General features: G+C 44.1%; 1 protein-coding gene across 1 annotated transcript in view; it reads left to right on the top strand.

Moving 5' to 3' along the window:
* Positions 1-18732, top strand: part of LOC124741118 (ankyrin-1-like) — a 45072-nt gene extending 26340 nt beyond the window's left edge. Inside the window, exons 2-4 of the mRNA XM_047248652.1 lie at positions 2998-3571; positions 7488-7634; positions 18345-18732. Of these exons, the coding sequence (XP_047104608.1) occupies positions 3009-3571; positions 7488-7634; positions 18345-18732 (1098 nt within the window). The 5' untranslated portion in view covers positions 2998-3008. The remainder of the gene's footprint in view (positions 1-2997; positions 3572-7487; positions 7635-18344) is intronic.
* The last annotated feature ends 1678 nt before the right edge of the window (positions 18733-20410 follow it).

The following is a 20410-nucleotide window of genomic DNA, read 5'->3' as shown; positions in this document are numbered from 1 at the left end:
AGCACGTTAATATTGTTATTCCCTGTTGCATTTTGCCTACTCCTACCTTGCCGCGTCTCAGGAGGCGTCCTGTCGGGCCTAGGGAGGGAATTCTCTAACCTAAAAAATCCCCATGTGCACTCCACACATACTCCGCTACCCATGTAGCTGCTTCGCGTGTAGTGCACGCCTGACCTATTCAGGGTGACCCTACGTTTCTCCACCCGATAGCGGATGTTGAGAAATTTGCATCCCAGATCTCCGCAGAATCGTCTGAGCCTCTGGTTTAAGCCTTCCACTCGGCTCCAAACCAGAGGACCACGATCGGTTCTGGAAACGATACTACAAATAGTTAGCTCTGATTCCACCCCGCGAGCGAGGCTTTCCGCCTTCACCGATTCCGCCAACCGCCTGTACGAACTGAGGATGACCTCTGAACCCAGACGGCTGGAGTCATTGGTGCCGACACGAGCAAAAATTTGCAGTCGGGTGCACCCAGTGCTCTGTATCGCCGCAGGCAGGGCCGCCTCCACATCTCGGATGAGATCCCCCGGCAAGCAGAGTGAACACTGGCCTTCTTCCCCGACCTTTCTGCTATTTCCCTAAGGGGCTCCATCACCCGCCTAACGTTGGAACTCCCAATAACTAATAAACCCCTCCCCCCGTGTGCCTGCTCGGACCTTACCGAAGGAGCGGCCACATGTCCACTCACAGGCAGAGCGGGCGATGCCACACGACCAGCCTCCACATTGACCCTCCGCCTCGTGCGCCGCGAACGCCGCTGAACCCGCCACTCTCCTTGGGGAGAGGGTGACCCAACCGCGCCCGGTACCCGCGAAGATGTCTCGACAGCAGGGACAGTGTGTGACGCATGTGTAACACCTGGGGTGTACCTTGCGACGCACCAGACTCCCCAATGCCACTACACTTCGAGGCAGCAGCCTGAAGACGGCTGACCGCGGCCATCAACACGTTCAGCTGTTCGCGAACAGTGGCCAGCTCCTCCTGCAGGCCACTACTTGCATTTCACACACGTTTCTCTGTCGGTTACGTGGCGCAGACACGCACGAAGAATGTCTCCAAGATATGCTGAAGGTGATCGGGACCATGGCTCTCTGTCTACTAATAATTCAGACACGATCCCGCTCAGTATCTTGGCAAGTTTGTGATTACCTAGAAAACCGTTTGAGTGAAAGAATCTGCGAAAGCTCAGTGTAAACTAGTCGCATTGCGAGTGTCACAATAAAGTAGAATACTACACCACTGATCTCAGGATACATCAAAGATTTATAAGACAATGAGGTCTGTTTCTTAGACGAGGAACATGTCGATGCTCGAAGACTGTATGGAAATGTGAACGGCTTTACAGCTTTTACCACTTGGTTTATTGACATGCAGCACCACTTGGATGTAGGAAAATACGGTAACAATACCTGTAAACAACAGTAAAAAGTCGTTCATTATGCGATTACAACGCCAGTGTCAAGAGTCTTGAGCCTATAACATTGAGTGCATACTTGGTATGGGGAGGCGAAAAAAACCACAAAGAGATATAAAACGGAAACAAATGTACAACTAACTGACGAGGGATGGGAAAGGAAGACTTGGGTTGGTCGGGTGGCTTCCAGAAGCCTGCAGTGTACGTGTTGGCCTGCGACCCTGCGGTGACCTCCGGCGCTACGCTCTGTACAGCACTGCCTCGGCGTCTCCATCCACGTCGAGCTGGCGTGACAGAAGCCTTCGTACGAATTCTTAGGCACTCTGCTGGCACCGTAACAATCCGGTAGACCTCTTACGCTGGTGGAATGGAGGTGCTGATTCGGCACGTTTCGAAAAAAGTGGAAGCCGTGCTCGCGAAACCCACTTGTCTGAATTTAGGAAACCAGTTTACACTGTAGGGTGTGGAACTACTTCACTGACTTCGTCGTTTGCCCCTCATACGACCAGGAGAGTCAAGGGTGATGTCGGAGCTGTGATAGTGCTTACTTTGGTTTAGCCATGACGTATCTGTCATCTAATAAGCATCGGAACGTTCTGTGGGGCAAAGATGCTATACAAACACGTCCACGCCAAAAGGAGATACAAATGTATATTTGTGCGAAACTTCCACAACACATGTTCTGGAAATGGAGGCAACGAGTTTAATTCCTAAACTGCTCAACCTAGAAATATCTGGGTACACCATAGCTTGCAACATTCGGATAAAATGGCGACATGATTTATGATTGTATTATGCAGCATTCTTTACCACGGAGGTGGGTGCTGCATCTTTTTCTTAAGAAAGAAGACGCAGATATCAGTGTGTTCAAAGGAGAGTTATTCATACCAATGAATTTAGACTCTTACTGTCGTTCAAAATGGTTCAAATGGTTCTGAGCACTATGGGACTTCACATCAGACGTCATCAGTCCAATAGAACCTAGAACTACTTAAACCTAAGGACATCACGCACATCGATGTCCGAGGCATGATTCTAACCTGTGACCGTAGCAGGCGCACAATTCCGGATTGAAGCAACTAGAACCGCTCGGCCACAGTGGCCGGTCAAGTTTAATCGTGCCTACCCTGAGACATTCACTGAGGAAACTGATTTCTGCATTACATGTACATTGCTTCTCATGTGTCACGGATCTGAGGAACCTGGGATAAGGAGGAAGAAAATATTTCTCAGAGGTGCCACAAGCTTGGATTTAAATATAACTCCTGTAACTTTAGTGCTGAAAGAAGTTTGTTGCTTTCCCATTATTTTGCTATGACATAAATAAACCATCTTTTGACTGAGAACGATAACATTTTTAGAAGGTGAAAGCAGTCTATCATAGTACCATGCTGGTAGTTACAAACCTTAGGTGATCACGAAGCAGTACGGGCCCTTGTCATTTTAAGGAAACTGGTGACATTGCAATTGATTTAGGGTGGACAACGCTTTCACAGCTGCTGTTTCATACACGTATGCATGCGCCTCGTACAAGTGTTGAGGGTGCAGTGTGAGGGCTGCTCAGTGGTACTGTGTTTCAGGACCACCCACCATGTCGGCAGTTACAGAGGTTCAGAACACCAGAACCGAGGCCCTGGCTGCCCTGCTAGACGGGGTTGAAGGCGCCCTGGTGACGCTGGTGGCGGGCGAGACGAGGGTGGCGGCTCACAGGGCCGTGTTGGCAGCCGTGAGCCCCGTGTTCGCAGCGATGTTCGCGCACGACATGCTGGAGGCGAGCTGCGGCCAGGTGAGCATCGACGACGTGGAGGGCCCGGTGCTGAGGCTCCTGGTGGCCTACGCGTATACCCTGCGGGCCCCCCAGCTGCCCGACACGGCCTCCCAGCTGCTGGCGGCGGCCGTGAAGTACGGCTTGTCGGGCCTGAAGGCTGCCTGCGAGCGGCAGCTGATCTCGCAGTTGGCCGTCGAGACCGCAGCGGCGACGGCCGTCACGGCAGCGAGGCACTCGTGCCCGGACGCCACCAGGGCTGCCGTCGCCTTCATAAAGGACCACCTGCAGGTGATGGCCACTCCGGACTGGGCGGACGCTGTGCTCGAGTACCCACAAGAAGTCAACGAAGTCGTCCGTCTGCTCAGTGAGCCACCAGCAGAAGCCAGGTAAGCACGATTCCCTTTTTGGCAGTGCTAGTGTGAATTTGACGTCGCCCTTGCTTTGTCCGTCGTGGGTTTCTTTGCTGCCTACGTTGCGTAACACCTTAACTTGATCTAATTACTGATCATCAGTCACGATGCTAAGTCTCTCGCTGTTTTCATTTCTTCTGCTTCTGTCAATTTCGCCTTTCTCTGATATACTCTGATTCCATATTCTGTACTCATTAGACTGTTCATTCCATTCAGCAAACCCTGTAATTCTTCTTCACTGTCACTGAGGGAATCAGTCATCAGCAAATCTTATATCATTTCACCTTGAGTTTTAATTCCACTTCAATCTTTCCATTATTTCCGTCATCGCTTCTTCGGTATATAGATTGAACAGTAGAGGCGAAAGATCACATCTCTGTCTGACACCCTTTTTAACCCGAGTGCTTCGTTCTTGGTCTTCCACTCTTATTTTACCTTCTTGCCTCTTGTACATATTGCAAATTACTCGACTTCTCCTCTGGCTTACCCGTATTTTTCTCAGAATATCAAACATCTTGCAACATTTGATATTGCCAAACGCTTTCGCCAGGACCACAAATCCTATGAACGTTACGGAACTCCAATTTTCTTTTCCATTCTCCTGTGTGTTATCCTTAGCAACTGGGATGCTTGAGCTGTTAAGCTGATTGTGCGATAATTCTCACGCTTCTCTGCTCTTGCAGTCTCAAAAATTGTGATGATTATATTTCTCTCTGTCAGATTGTATATTGCCAGACTCATACATTCTACACATCAGCGACAATAGACCTTTTGCCACCTCCCCCAGTGATTTTAGAACTTCTGATTGAATGTTGTCTATACCTTATGCCTTCTTTGATTTTAAATTTTCCAAAGCGGTTTTAAAATCTGATTCTAATCACCAGTATTTTCCATACTGACTCCTGCTTGTTCTTCTGTCACGCCATCGCACAAGTTGTTCCAATCAGAGAGGCCTTCAGTGTACTCTTTCCAACTATCCGATCTCGCCTCTGTATTTAACACTCCAATTCCCATTGTGCTCTTAATGTTATCGCGCTTGCTTTTAATTCACTGGAGGATTGCTTTGACTTTTCTATATGCTGCGTGAGTCGTCCCAAGAATCATTTCTTCTTTGATTTCTTCACATTTTTCGTGCAGCCATTTCACCTTAGCTTCTCTGCACTTCCTATTCATTACATCCTTAAGTGACGTATTTTTCTATTACTGAATTTTCCTGAATATTTTTTAATTTCTTTCTTTGATTGATCAACTGAAGGTTTTCTTATATTTTCCATGGTTTCTTTGCAGTTACCTTCTTTGTACCTATGTTTTTCTTTCCAACTTCTGTTACTGTCGTTGTTAAAGATACACATTCCTCTTCAACTGAACTACCTATTGAGCTGCATATTATTGCAGTATCTGTAACCTGAGAAAACATAAATCTCATCTCTTCTTTCCTTAGTACTACTGTATTCCATTTCCTTGTACATCGATTGCTCCTGACGAGTCTCGTAAAATTCAGCCTACTCTTCATCACTGCTAAATTGTTATGAGTCTATATCTACTCCTGGGTATGCTTTACAGTCCAGTATCTTATTTCAAAATGTTTGCCTGACAATAATATAGTGTGACTTTAAACCTCCCATATTTCGGTCCTTTTCCAAGTATACCCCCTCGTCTAGTGATTATTGTATAGACTATACCAGCTATTACTAGGATAAATTTACTGTAGAGCTTAACTAGCCTTTCTTCTCTCCTATTCCTATGATCAAGTACATATTCTCGTGTAACCCTTTCTTCTACTCCTTCCCCTAAGATTGCGTTTCAATCCCTCCATGACTATTACGTAGTACCAAATTACCTGTTCAGTATCCTCATACTTTTTCTCTCTGTTCACATTCAACTTGCGACGTCATCATGTATAGCTGAACTATGCATGTTGTTGGTTTGCTTTAGATTCTCACGAGAAAATATCTATACTTGCTTTCTGCCCTGCCTTTCTATTGATACTGAATCCTACTGCTGTTGCTACTACCCTATTCTCATGTGACCAGAAATTTCTTTTCTTTCCTTTCCACCTCACTGACACCCAACGTCCTCAGCATTTCCCTTTTCTTATTTACTAACTTCCCAACCACATACAAATTCCTTGCTTTCCACATCACGACTCCTAGAACGTTATCCTTTTGTTGGTTACTCAACCTTTTTCCCATGGTCACCTCCCCGTTGTTCCTCCTCGCATGGAGATTTGAATGGGGGACTAGTCTTTTGCCAATGGAGAGACCATTATGGCTCTTATTGAATCACATGCCACATGTCATGTTGATGCATGTTGTGCACATTTATGCAGTGCTTTACATTGCCTTCTGTATCCTCACGTTGAAGATCATTGCCAATTCTTCCTCATTTAGGGGCAGTTTCCAACCTCAAGGGAAAGAGAGTGCCCTGAACCTCTGTCGGCCCCTCCGCCCTCTTTGGAAAGGCTGTTGGCTGAAAGAGGGTGACACCTTATGCTGGAAGTCTTCAGACACCAATGCTGATTATTCGTATTCAAAATTCAAGGAATGGTGAGGGTCAAACCTGGGACTGAGGATTTTCCTGATTACTAAAAAAGACGCAGGCCCCAAAGAGCAGGGTATGACTCCCTGAGAAATCCAGTAAAGCAGGAGCTATGAACACTGGGGCTAGTCATGCGCACTGGGGCCAAACAAGAAGAGAATAATGCAGCCAGCACAATAACATTGTCACACTCAATGCTGTGCCTTACAATCACATTTCCTTCTCATCTCTGTTCAGCTATCACCCCGAATATTTTCCGTGCATTCCCTTTTACAAAGCAGACAGGAAATCTCTGCCCCCCTGTCTTGTTTGAAGTTCCCTGTCGCGTTACCAGAGGTCGTCCAGGGAATCCCATCAGGTTTCCTGCTACTGGGATACAGCAGATTATATTCGCTGTCCACCTACAGGTGTACGACGTATCTCCCACAACGTCAGTATTGATCTGACGTTTTCATCCAGCTATCATTTGTTGCCTCTGTCTCTTGGATACATATGCTCCATACAAGTCTATTTTGTTTCCTTTTCAATTAAAAAAAAATCCATATTCAGTAGACTACGGGTTACTTCACAAGTTGTAAACGTTGTCCATCAGATAAAATTGCATACACTGCGTAACCCATTTTTTTTCTTTTAATGGTGGCCTCTACTGCAAACTGCTCAACACGAAAATTGTTCTTTAAGAAACACATCACCATGGCTGTCTTTTCAATGAATCAAATTGTGGAGACATTACATGCATATATAGAGTTCTATTTGCTTTACTCAAATGCAGATTTTGAATATACTCTTGATAACTTTTATAGCATAGCTCTTGTAATTCTTGTCCACCTTCTTCATTCCCTCCGGCTTCACATCAAACAGCGCCTGCATATCCATGACCGTATAGTTTCAACAGTAAGTTGATACCCCAACTTATGAGTTTCTCTCTCTCTCTCTCTCTCTCTCTCTCTCTCTCTCTCTCTCTCTTCCTCCAGTGATATAATTCAGCATCCATATATCAGTTTTCAGAAAACCTCACAACCAAAATTAGCAGCCAGTTGACTTTAACTGCTTCTAAATTCTGTCTGATAGTTGTTCTGTTAGGGCAGCAAAATTGTTGGCCCTTATGTTTGGGATTTGGTTTATGCTTCATTGTGAACAATTTGTTGTTTCGCATCTTCAGCTACGCCAGTGGGGAATATAGCAGAAGTAGTGCAGAAAAAGAACAGTTAATTGGTGGCACAGTCACGTTAAGTGACAGGTGGTGTTGTTGGCACTGAATGTTCTGTTGCCCCGGTGGACAGTCCCTCAGCTGTACCGCCTGCTGTGAGCCCCTGTGTGAACACGCCCACCCACACAGTGTTTCTCTGTGCAGCTCGCCGACCGCCACAGGGGTCGGGTCCACCCCCAACTCTGACCGTCAACCCCACAGCGGCCACAGCCGGACTCCTGCTGCAGCTGCGCCTCCCACGTCTGCCCGACACACCCCTCCACCTGATGACGCAGCCGTCTCTCGCTTCCGGTGAGTTGTGTTGCCACACATGCCCAAGTCTTACCCTCACAGTACTGCTTATTTTGGCAGTAACCAGCCAATATAGTAAATAAAATAGAATACAGATTCCTTCAGTTTTTGGATAGAGGTTACAGTTGCCATTAATCATTGCTCCTTTCTCGCTTTTTTGGCTATGATATTTTGAAGATTGAGCACATATGCAGATTTCTCGTTCTCTGTATTTGCCGTGAGAATTACGTTCAGTTCAGAGTCACTCAACTGTAGTTACGTAGGAAGTGTCTCATACAAATCATACCCATTCCCAAAGATTCTTTATATACTGATGTGTTGAATCTAGATTTTGTTTTTAGTGATGATTGTGTGTCTTACAAATTGATTCTGAATTAAATGGGTGTGGAAACGGGTTTTTTCACACAATTCCAATCAACAAAACTTATGTGAATGGTTGTAGATATAAGTTATTGAAGACACTGAGGAAGAAATGGCGAAAATAAAGTAAACAGAAATAGAAGTAATAATTACAAAAAGTTAATATTTAGTACCGGAATGAGGATACAGCTTGTTTTGGGTATGTCGTAAAATGTAATTCGAATATTCCTTAAATGGTTCTCTGGTCAGTTACATCTGTAGTGACTATTGGAAATCTGTGCCGCACTGTAACAGGAACCCAGATTTGCTGCTTATTGCAGGCAGTCTCCTTGAGCAGTCGGCTGCCTGAGTACACCTCCACTTCTGACTCAGCTTCTCATCGACACTTGCACTAGAGTTTATACTGGGGGACTTGTGGGAAGAGTAGCAAAAGGGAAATAGAAAAGGTGGATGTGTTATCCTACTTCAAAGGATGTACATGAGAACCTCTGGCGGTAGTGTTTGCAAACCTTGGGTAAAAAGCATCATCCACAATGGTAATTCCATCTACGCCAGCAAACGCACTCAGCTGGTCTAATGGTTGAGGTATCTGCTCTCGAGAAGTGAGAAATGCAGTGGGTGTGGCTGAGTGGAGATGCGTACAGCACTGTATGGCTCGTCACTCGTAAACAAACTCCTGTATTCGATGGAGGTCACCAGGTGTGATGAGTAGTGGATTTGATTCACCGAGGAGAAGTTTTGTATAATTCCATGGTATAGATAACTCTTATTTTTAGAAATGAGCAACCGACGTGGGCAAAGATAGTTGGTCCTACTGAAAATATATATATATATATATATATATATATATATATAACCAACAGCAGAGTTTTCACAATGATGGTGGTGCCACTACAGCAGAGTTACTAAATACAGTTTTCCTTAATTCCTTCACGAAAAAAGGCAAAGTAACTATTCAAGAATTCGAAACCAGAACAGCTGTTAGCATGAGTGACATAAAAGTACATATTTTAGGTGTTGTGAAGCAACTCAAATCACTTAAGAAAGGCAAGTCTTCTGGTCCAGATGGAATACGGATCAGGTTCCTTTCAGAGTATGCAGACACAATAGTGCCTTTCTTAGCAATCATATACAACCGTTCACTTGGCGAAAGGTCTGTTCCTAAAGACCGGAAAGTAGCACAGGTCACACCAATACTCAAGAAAGGAAATAGGAGTAACCTATTGAATTACAGAGCATATGACTGACCGCAATTTGCAGTAGGATTTTGGAGAATATACTGTACTCGAACATTATGACTCACCTCGAAGAAAATGACTTATTGATACATAACCAACACAGATTCAGGAAATGTCGTTCTTGTGCAACACAGCTAGCTATTTATTCCCATGAAGTAATGAGTGCTGTCGACAAGGGATCTAAGATCGATTCCATATTCCTAGATTTCCAGAAGGGTTTTGATTCCATTCCTAACAAGAGACTATTACATAGTGTATACGGCCCGGAAGATCCGGGAAAGACCCAGGAATTTTTTCATCCGCAAGAAAACCGGGAAAAACGGGAATTTTCTAGAATCCCGGGAGTTTTTCAGTGATGTAGTTTTCAGTTAATTTTTTGTCATTTTGACTGGTAATAACCGATACTCTAACAAAGGACATTACTGTATCCCGCTACTGCTGACTGCAGCAACAAAATATGAACGAGGGAATGAAATTTAAATTCCAAAGGAAATGCTTCATATGTAAACAAAAAACACACGGTGGTCATACAAGCGTCTGCCAACAGCAAAATGTGTGAAAGGCTGTAGGAACACAATGCAGTGCTTCGTAACAACAAATTACCTCCGATGAGCGTTAAGTCACAACTGTTTACATCAGATTCAATTAAGCAGTTACGAGCGGAACCACGCGCATGCGCAGTTGAGTCGCGTCCGAGTAGTACCTTCTCTCGCATCTGGAAACAGGAATGTCGCTGTTGGTTGTGGACGCAGCAAACCGGGAGTATCTGAACCAGGCGGCAATTTCGGTGGCGAGGGGGGAAAATTCGTATTGTTGAGGAAAAATAACCTTGTTTCACGAAGCACCTAGCATCTAGAGCACATTGGTCTATCGATTATTAAAAAGAGTTTGAAGCTCATTCCTGTTGCTTTTTGAACATTTTTGATCACATTTCTGAATGAATCGTAAGTTGATTTTTGAATGCGTGCATAGTGTACGTGATGTACCTGCCAGGGGAATCCTCGTCGCACCTGGAAATAAACTTTCCTGCAGGCAAAAGGGGACGGGGCTACACGAGCTGAGCGGAATAAAGCCGCACGGGTGAATGTAGTGTGTGTGTGACTGACTGGTATGCAGATGGTGAGCGAATAGCCACGTCCATAGAGTCACACTACCAGAGTGGAAATGAACGACCAACAGGAATAACAGATACGAAATATTAACGTATCATCTTGTCGCTGCATCAAAGAAAATGAAAGTTTTGACAGAAAATTTTTGACCAGGTCGCTACACTAGAGAGGGCAAGTTGCACATTTCCTGGTTAGCAGCCGCTTAAGTTCCATTCTGGGAGTAGCGCGGAAAACGCGTTGTACGAACACGTAATAACGCCTAACCGGAGAATAATCGCTGGATAATTACTAAACCGGTGATTCTGGCAGAGTTAGAAGAGTTTACTGGAGAATGAGCTTTGACAATGATAGGAATAGTTACAGAATTAGGGATGAGAAGATTTTGTTAGAACGAGGAAGGAGAAGAAACGGGGCGGTTCCAAATTTATACAAAAATTTCGTACTACTACTTTTCTACTTTTCGATCACATGCTTAAGACTCTGGAGCTTATCAATGAAACATGAAACTATTTCCTAACATAAAGCCTTTTGCTTGTAGTAGGCCAAACAGGCATCTCATATTGGTACTTGGCGAGTTATATTCTGCCATATTATAAAAACGACCATTGTTTTGGTAATAATCTCGCTTGTTTGGTGTGTGTGTTTGTGACAGTTGCTGCAATATTAGAAAGACCTATTTTCTTTCGTCCTGCAAACCGTGAAAATACATGTAATGAGATCGAGAAACCACACGAGTCTTTGGTACTATTTGTATTAAAAGCTTTTTGAGTATTAGACAACTACATCTCGATTTTTCACGTAGCAAAACATTTGACGAATTTTGATGAGGTAACAGATTCTTCCGCAGAAAGGAAAGCACGGCATGTAATGCTAGAGCAAGATTAGTGAGAAAAGAACGCAAGGATTGAAGAAATATGTACTGTCTTGCTTGTCTCTTGTCTTACCTGGTTTTGTGTATCTTATATTTCATTTTATTTCACACCGAACAGAAAGTTATTAGCTATTGGGCAATAAAGAATCCACATTTTCTGAAGAGTTCTTCTTCCGGTTACAAATGATTCCATCCAGTATTAATTGCGAGGTTATTTTGTTTAAAATCAAAGGACATTTTAATTTCTGCTGTCCTGAATGTAGTTCGATGCATTCCGTTACAAAATACACATTTGAGTCCCACAGTGCGAAGTGCAGTGACGTGCAGTGCAGTAAGAGAACGCTGTGCGAAGAGGCGTGGCACTGCACTTCGGCACACTTCATACAAAATAACATGTCTTATATTTTCTCGAACACGTATGTTTTTGTTTCAAATTTTTCAGAATGATGTGTTTTACAAGATGCACATAGGGTACTTTTGAAAATTCGATTTTTTTTAGTATTGACCCGGTTCGCAAATATCGTAGATCCGAGGCTGATGCGCAGAGAAGTATGAATTATAGTGGGCAGTCCCCACGTGACCCGTGTTAACGTTCAGTGGTTTTGCTGTTTCTCCTTCGTTTACTCTCGCGTCAAATGAAAGCAAAATGGATATCTTTGGCCGGGAGGTATCAAAAATGGCTCTGAGCGCTATGGGACTCAACTTCTAAGGTCATTAGTCCCCTAGAACTTAGAACTAGTTAAACCTAACTAACCTAAGGACATCACACACATCCATGCCCGAGGCAGGATTCGAACCTGCGACCGTAGCAGTCGCGCGGTTCCGGACTGAGCGCCTAGAACTACACGGCCACTTCGGCCGGCCCGGGAGGTATCAAGTGAATTAAAATACATTCACATAATTACCGAAGGCTGATATACGTTATTAGTTTCAGACTTTATTTCATTTCCACCTTTCTGACAGTCAAGCACTAATCGCCTTGCAGAACAATGAAGTTATTTTTGTCTGTTTGCTAAAGAAATTTGGCTTTTATTAACCTTTTCTGCAGAGGCATCCAATGTATTTGAAACGAAACAGGGGGGGGGGGGCGAAAACGCTTGCTATTGGGTAGAGCGCCGTGACATCACGACGAGGACCCTGGCGCGGCGCAGCCGTGTGCTTAGACGGCAAGTGCGCCGCACCACAGACTCGGTGCCATGTTACTCGTTCACTTTACTTTCGCTTTCGTTCGATACGCATCTGTACAAGTCAAAACAAGGGGCACGACAGGTTTGGTACACACTAACAGTAAATAAATGATAATTAAGTTGAAAAATAACTCACTCGTTTGATGATGCAGATATGAATGTAGTCTGTTTCTACTGCCGTTTATCAGACGACAATGCAATCCATAACTGCTTCCTCTTTGCGGCTCATTTCTTCATTGCTTCCACCTTTGCTTCTCGATTGAGATGCCTAATCGTTATAAATATTCTCGTTTTTATGTAAGGAGTAATAACTGCTTCATGAACCTCAGGAAACTTTTGTTTTGTAATAGAGCACAGAGACTTTACGACATTTTTTTGTTTACACAGACCATTTCCGTGAAAAGCAGCAAATTCTTCTTCAAAATGCAACACACTTGTTTTCCCATGCTAGCGTTGGAGTGCAAAGACCACCACGAGATGTAATTGATAGCCAGTCTGCAGCATGATCTCCTTCACTTTTTGCTGCTGGAAAGCCTAGTGATTTATCAATGTTGTGGCACTTAAATGCAATATAGCCTGCAATGTATTTTACCGCATCTGGAAGAACATTTGAGATTACAGAGTCGTCCCTCAGTGTTACCACATCTGTCAGTTAATTTTCTCCCACATTCACAGTTTCTGGGATTTCTCATAGTGGTGCTTCGTCAGCAACATACACAGAGAGCTCACTGGTAATGGAACTTAGGGATGCAGGATCCGGGTCGACGTCACACTGGGAAGACTCCGTGTTTAATTCTTTAGTAACTGGCGTGTTCCCAGAGAGAGAAATATCACTTGCATTACCCATCAGTATAAGGAGACGTATTCTGTTCTTTCAAAAGGTGTAGGATTGTTATGAAATATACCTAATCCTTGTACCCTAGAAAAAAAGCTTCCCAGGCAATCTTGATTCAGCCTACAAGTTAATATATAGCTAACTTACACACTCTTCATACTTTTGAGAAGACCAAAAGAGAGATTTTATTGTAGTTAAAAAACCTTTTTGGAAAGGCAACATTCTTTCTTTGTCACCAGCGCGCATTGCTGGACAGATATCTAAGAATCTGTTCAAAGTATTTTCTCAAATTGGGAGATTGATTTCAAACCCACTACGCACCGATGAGCATTCATATTTTGGAACTCTAGAGTTCGAAGACATCAAAGATGTCGTTAACGAGTTCAATAAAATTACTTTCAACGTCTTCATGAAGAACATACTTCAAAGCCTGAGCTGTTTGTTGTGAAAATAGTCGCGCTGCCATCTGTACATTCTGCCTTGCTTGTCAAGTTACATTTAAGTGCGCTTCAGTAATGTGGTGTGTTATCGTTAAGTCACTCTTCTGATGCTTCAAAAGTTCCTGTGTAGCTGCCCGAGATATTTTGGATCCATCGGGTAGCGTAATGCCTGTATCCAAGAAACGGTTCCGTAATAACTTTTAACAGATGTGGTACATCGAAGAAAACCCATACATTCGTGGTGCTGTCTGCTTGATTTACGAAATAAGTTCTCTGTATCGACAGACAGTTCCCTCCAAACTTTTATGTTTTTTCCACCCATATGACACGTCACAGCAACAACACAGATTCCAGGTTCCGCAACTGCATTAATGATGCTCTGAAGCAAATTACTGGTAATCACAGTGTCAAAATCATAGTAAACTGGTTGTTTCCACTGCTTACACAACCCACGTATCGTGCAAACGTGTACATTGGAATGTGGTCCGACTACTACGTCTTCAGACGAATCGTAACATATGCCGCCATCAAAATCGATTTCGTCAAATGTGACAACAGCTTGTCTCTCTCCTGAGTAGTAAAAGTGTGTGACTTGGCTTTCAATAAACACAGGATATCTTCAAGAATACCAAGTCAGCATTTAAATTCCTTCGTCCATTTCTGAAGGGTTGCCCTGCACGGCAAAGGAATTTTTTGCTTTCGCAAATAAGTGTATGCTTTAGGTGACAGAGCTCTTAAAGTTAATGCATGGGCAATGTCCTCTGAATTCCACTTTACCCTTTCATTTTCGTTTAATAGACATCTTATTTGCGCCGATGTAAAACAATTTGACAATACACTAGTTACACTTTTGTGCAATTTGACTTTTTCTTTTGCGTCAGATGACTTTTCTGCCCGCTTCAACGAAAGAACACGTCGGAGATCGCTTGTTTCATTTCGTAAGGCTGCATCACATTTTCTTAGTGCCGCTTCTTTCTGTGCATTCAGTTGTTTACTGAACTTCTCACCAGCTCAACCCCGATGGCTTGAAGCAACACGGAAAGGTGTCCGGCTTTGTGGCGGAACAAAATGGTTCAAATGGCTCTGAGCACTATGGGACTTAACATCTGTGGTCATCAGTCCCCTAGAACTTAGAACAACTAAAATCTAACTAATGTAAGAACATCACACACATGCATGCCCGAGGCAGGATTCGAACCTGCGACCGTAGCAGTCGCGCGGTTCCGGACTGAGCGCCTAGAACCGCTAGACCACCGCGGCCGGCTGTGGCGGAACAATTCATTGTTTCTGCACTGTGATAACGCACCTGCTCACAGTTCGTTGCGTGCTTGTGCATGTTTGGCTAGAAACAATACTGTAGTGATGTCCTTGGCCGACGTTCGCTCCATGTGTATTTTGTTCTCAAAAATAAAGAGATGACATTCAAACTGCACCTCTGAGAGAACTAAACGCTACCATAAGGATTGTTCCAGGATAGTTTTACGCATTGCAAGAACCACTGGAATAAATGTATAATATGTAATGGGAAATATCTTGGTGAAGACGACATTGATGTAGACTAATAAATAAACCAAGTATTGGATTCAACATTCACCGTTGTTGCTTGCACTATCATATTGTCCATTTTGGTGCCACTGTCACGACCCTGTCACTGTCTTCTAAGAGGAATGTCGTTGGTTCACCACCCAAGTTTCGTCGACATAAGAGTTCTGTTAATTTCCTGACTTGTATCAAGTATTTACATCGCCAGTCAGTAATGACTTCTCTCTAGAGAGACCTTTCCTTTACCTAGAGGCTGTTGCAAGTAAATCGCATTTCATGCAGTGTCTTACGCTAAACAGCTTTCTTCGAAGGAAAATAATTTTTTTTTGTTTTTACGGCAACAACTAGTTTGTGTAATGTCAGCCATACAAAAGTCACTATGGTTGATCAAATTACCTGTTTTGAGAAGCTGCCTGCAGTGATGGATTTATTCCCCAAATTTCGTAGTGCACTTTCTTGGCGGTTCTGGCAAACTGTGTGGTTTATTTTCAGTCGCCTTTCTGATGCGTCCAATAGCGGCAAGGCTGACTTTTGTGTAAACTACAATCCTTTTATTGTGACAGGCAACATTAGCCCCCAGTTCTTACTGTTCCGACTCTTTAATATAATCCGTGATTGCAATAGAGGTGACTGAGCCATTTTTACCCCAAAGATCGCAATTTTTTGCATTGTGCAGATTTTCCTGTGATGTGGTGCGCTTGTCGATCATCTCTGAATAACATATTCGTACATGTCCACAGAGCACTTCACACGGTGGATTACTGTCGACTGTTGAAGGAGATAGAAACGTATGGAATAGGTTTCCATGTATGTGAGTGGACCTCAGCTCCTAAGAGACAGAACCCAGTATGTTGTCCTCAGTGGCGAGTGTTCGCCAGAGGCAGGAGTGCTCCAGAAAAGGGTGGTGGGGCCGCTGTTACTGTCTGTATACATAAATGGTCTGGTGGTCAGGTATCTGCGGCTGTTTGCTGATTGTCCCCTAGTGTGCAGTAAGATGTCGTCATTGAGTGAGTGTAGGAGGACACAAGGCGAGTTGGACAAAATTTCTAGTTGGTGTGACGAATGACAGCCATCTGTAAATGTAGAGAAACGTAAGTTGATGCAGGTTAGTAGGAAAAACAAAACAGTAGTAGAGGTGTTCCGCTAGACACAGAGGCGTCGCTTAAATGTCTGAGCGAAAGTTCACAAAGCGATACGAAATGGAACGAGGTTGAGAGGACTGTGGTAGGGAAGGCGGGAGGTCGACTTTAGTTTGTTGGGAGAATTTTAGGAAAGTGTGGTTGGCCTGTAGATGAGGCTGCATGTAGGCCGCTGGTGCGACCTATTCTCGAGTACTGCTCGAGTGTTTGGTATCGGCAACAGGTAGAATTAAAGGAAGACAGCTGTACGACTGAGAGCTGAGCTGCTAGATTTGCTACCGGTAGTTTCGAGTGACGCAGAGGTATTGTTCAGAAGCTTCAGGAACTCAAATCGGAATCACTGGAGGGAAGCAACGTTCTTTTCGAGGAACTCTGTTGAGAAAATTTAGAGAACCGTCTTTTGAGGCTGACTGCAGAACAATTCTAGTTCTGTCAAATGTACACTTGAGACAAGGCGTGTGAAGATAGGATTAGAGGCATTGTCGCTCGTACAGAGGCATATAGGCAGTCGTTTCTTCCTCGCTCTATTTGCGAGCAGAACGGAAAGAGGAAATGACTGCTGTCAGTTAGGATAACTTTTTATGTGTACCAGTTACTACTTTTGTTTCGTATGGTTGCTGCTCCACCTACACTGATTATTTTGTACTGAATGCAGCAGTTTTATTACCTGTGTAGTTTCTAGTTAGTATTTCACTTGTCTTTGGAGCTTCTTACTGGCTCTCTCGCTTGGGATTAGCCTTTAACTTGTATCAGCTGTGGGGAGAGGTTCTCGCGACATTGGTTAAACTTCAGCAATGCCAGATCTATACGCGTATTTCGATATTTGTAAGTGAATATGCAATAATCAATTAACACTGAGTTTTTCTATTTCTTACAGACACCCGATTTCTTTCTGGCGTGATTTAAATTTATGCACAGCATCAGATATAGGAAAAATTGTGTTTTTGGTTATGGTGAGTGACAGTGTAACTTCCTACTACCACTACTGAAACAGAAGTTTTACTCGGAAGCAGCGTAGCTGGTGTAAACTTTAAGTTTACTTAGACCTTTTTAAGTGTAAATGGAAAGCTTTACGCCTTCTGTAGTGGTGTGTAACTTATTTTGTGTCCAGAATTTTCAGAAAATGAAAAAAGTTACACAAAGCTAACATGACGGAGTGTAGTAGTTGCGCAGGATACCCTCTGCCACAGACCATATGGTGGGTTCCAAAGTTTGTAAGTAGATGGAAATGAATGTTCCAGTGGATGTATCTCGTCTTGCATGCATGATTATATGAGCACATGCGGCGATTAGTATGCAGCGGGTAGTTTGTGTGTGTGTGTGTGTGTGTGTGTGTGTGTGTGTGTGTGTGTGTGTGTGTGTGTGTGTGTGTGTGTGTGTGTCAGGAGGGAGAGTCAACCTGGTACCTTTGTTGTATTTCAAATATGTCGACCGACTTCTTGTGTACGAAGCAGTGACTTTTATATTTTTTGTCTGTATGTCAGAAAATTTCCATGTTAGTGGTGTGAATCACTAAGCTGTCTGGTGAGGAAATTGTATTTCAGTACTTACAGATGCGTTTAGTTTCTACTGTTTTCTTCCTAAGTGACAGAAGGAATTGGTACCCAGAGAAGGTAGTTTTAGGGGTGTGTTTGAATGTCGATGAAGGATTGGGTAGCAACTGCATGCCGAGGTTAAAGGAGGTGGATCTGTGGAGTGAATTATGGGGAAATGTGCCAAATGAATTTGTTAGGAGATGGAGTGCACCTATTTTTAATGGCAGATGGGTGAAGTTTTTGATTATGGGCTAGTGGTGTGGATCTGTCTGTAATACGCTGGTTAACCCGTATCGCAGAAGCGAGATTTCTAGATTTGCGACTTGTCTCTCGGAAGAAGTGTATTCAGAATTGTTGGCAGTTTTGCGGCTGTAACAGTTTCTTTCATTTGGTGTGTGTGTGTGTGTGTGTGTGTCTCGTTAGTAGAGAGTAAGTGTGTCGATGTTTTGTGCAGGAGCCTTTCTGGGGAAGAGCGAGGCAGGAGGCTGAGAAAGGCGGCTGGGGAGGGGGCGGTGGAGGAGGTGCGGCTGTTGCTGGCGGCTGGGGCGGACGTGGGGGCGGGGGGCGGGGACGGGGAGACCGCCCTGCACAGGGCTGCACGGAGAGGGCACGCGGCTGTGGTGCGGCTGCTGCTCTCTGCGGCGTCCGACCCCAACGCCAGGGATCTGCAGGGGGAGACGCCGCTGCACGTCGCGGCGCTGAGTGGCCACGCAGAAGCAGCGGCTGCGTTGCTGCAGGCCGGAGCCAACAGGGGGGCGGCGGATGAAGCTGGGGACACCCCCCTGGACGACGCCAGGCTGTGCAACCATCAGCAGCTCGTCGAGATGCTAACAGAGCGTTAATACGTGCCAGTAGAGGAAATGACATGTACTTCATTCTACATAACATTAAAATAAAAAAATGAAAAAAAAAAGATATCTTTCTCTATTTATTTCTACCTTTTGCAGTCCACGCAATTTCTCCAGTAACACAACTACTGCAACGACAGGAGATACCTGTAAACCAACGTGACAAACCTTCCTTTGGAGAATTCACTCTGTAAAGCATTTCACAAGCAATTTCTGCAAAAGCTCAGCAACAATTGACAAATAGTCCATCATTCATAAACTTCACTTCTCTCTCCCTCTCTGTCTTGCGTTTCTCGTCCCACATACAATATTCAAACAGCTTACAAGAATACAGCCGACGTCTCTCACAACCGCCTGTATTTCGAAACGTAAACACCCAATCTCTTCCAAGAGACAAATGCGAGAATACCGGTTGTTGTGCGTTAATGTTAGTTCTTCCCACCAGTCCGCTACATTACCTAATTACTGCAAACTATTTGCTAGCAGTGTCTATGGTGCTACATTACATCACTGCAAACTGCACCATACTCAAATTACTGCCATATAAGCTGTTCGGTTAGAATGTATCTTCGCTTCCGACTTCACACTGAATTCACTTCTGTGCGTGCACTGCACAAGTACTTCTCGTGTTTAACTGTAATGTCACATTGGTAGCAGTGCTCACACCACATCATCCTCACACCATCTGCAGCCTTCTTGCCAGCTCACCTTCAAATAAAGACAATTGAAGATCCACCTAAAATCATTCCTCTCCCACACACCTCGCTTGCTGCTCTTACAGAACAAACTACCATCTCTCAGGGAATTATACTCAATCGCGTGAGACATGCATCCAGTAGTGGAAATATACATCACTTTCAAAAAGTACACTTTTGCGTCACTCTAGACGTTTTGGAAGCAGACCACATTTGGAACATTCATTCCCCGCTCTGCTGTGATACAATTAGACTTGGCATCCCCGTGCGTGCATGTGTCACCAAAGTGGCAGACTGCATACTGAACAAGAGCTTCTGTGGCCCTCATGTGGGGGCGTTACAGACGGAAGCTCCTCAACATTCTCTATGAGGAAGCAGCGGCGTCAGGAGACAGTATTGACTTGCTGAGTGACCTCCACGGCATTGATGAATACTTCAGGCTCTGCCAGTTGATCCTCAACATAAATAAATGTAATATACTGTGCATACACAGGAAAAGAAATCCACTACTGTACAATTACGCTGCTGATCACAAATTGCTGGAAACGGTAAGTTACCTACTGTAAAATATCTAGGAGTAACTATCCAGAACCACGCTACGTGCAATGACCAAAAATACCAATTGGTAACAAACTGCGGCAGATCTTTTCTCAGCGATTCCAGAATCATATATTTTGGGCTCCTAAATCCAAATTTCGTGCTTCCTGCCCTGTAGTATGTCGGCTTCACAACGAAAGCCTCAAAATTTTCCGACTTTTCTCAGATTTTCATTTCTTTGACAAAGACTACGTGTTTCTCAAAGTTGAAAACCCAACACAAAATTAAACTGGACAAACTCTTCTACAACATGCAGCAATCAGCAGTGATTTTCTGACGGCGAGTGGTGACCGCGCTAGAGCGTCCTAAAAAAACGGTGACTCCCCAAAATTCGGATCGCGCCTAACGCCATTCACCTGTTGCAGTCTGCTATTACGGCA

The sequence above is a fragment of the Schistocerca piceifrons genome, unplaced genomic scaffold (assembly GCF_021461385.2).
Source record: "Schistocerca piceifrons isolate TAMUIC-IGC-003096 unplaced genomic scaffold, iqSchPice1.1 HiC_scaffold_1870, whole genome shotgun sequence".
Taxonomy (NCBI): domain Eukaryota; kingdom Metazoa; phylum Arthropoda; class Insecta; order Orthoptera; family Acrididae; genus Schistocerca; species Schistocerca piceifrons.
Note: the sequence above shows the minus strand (reverse complement) of the source record. Positions and strands in the feature narration are given on the sequence as shown.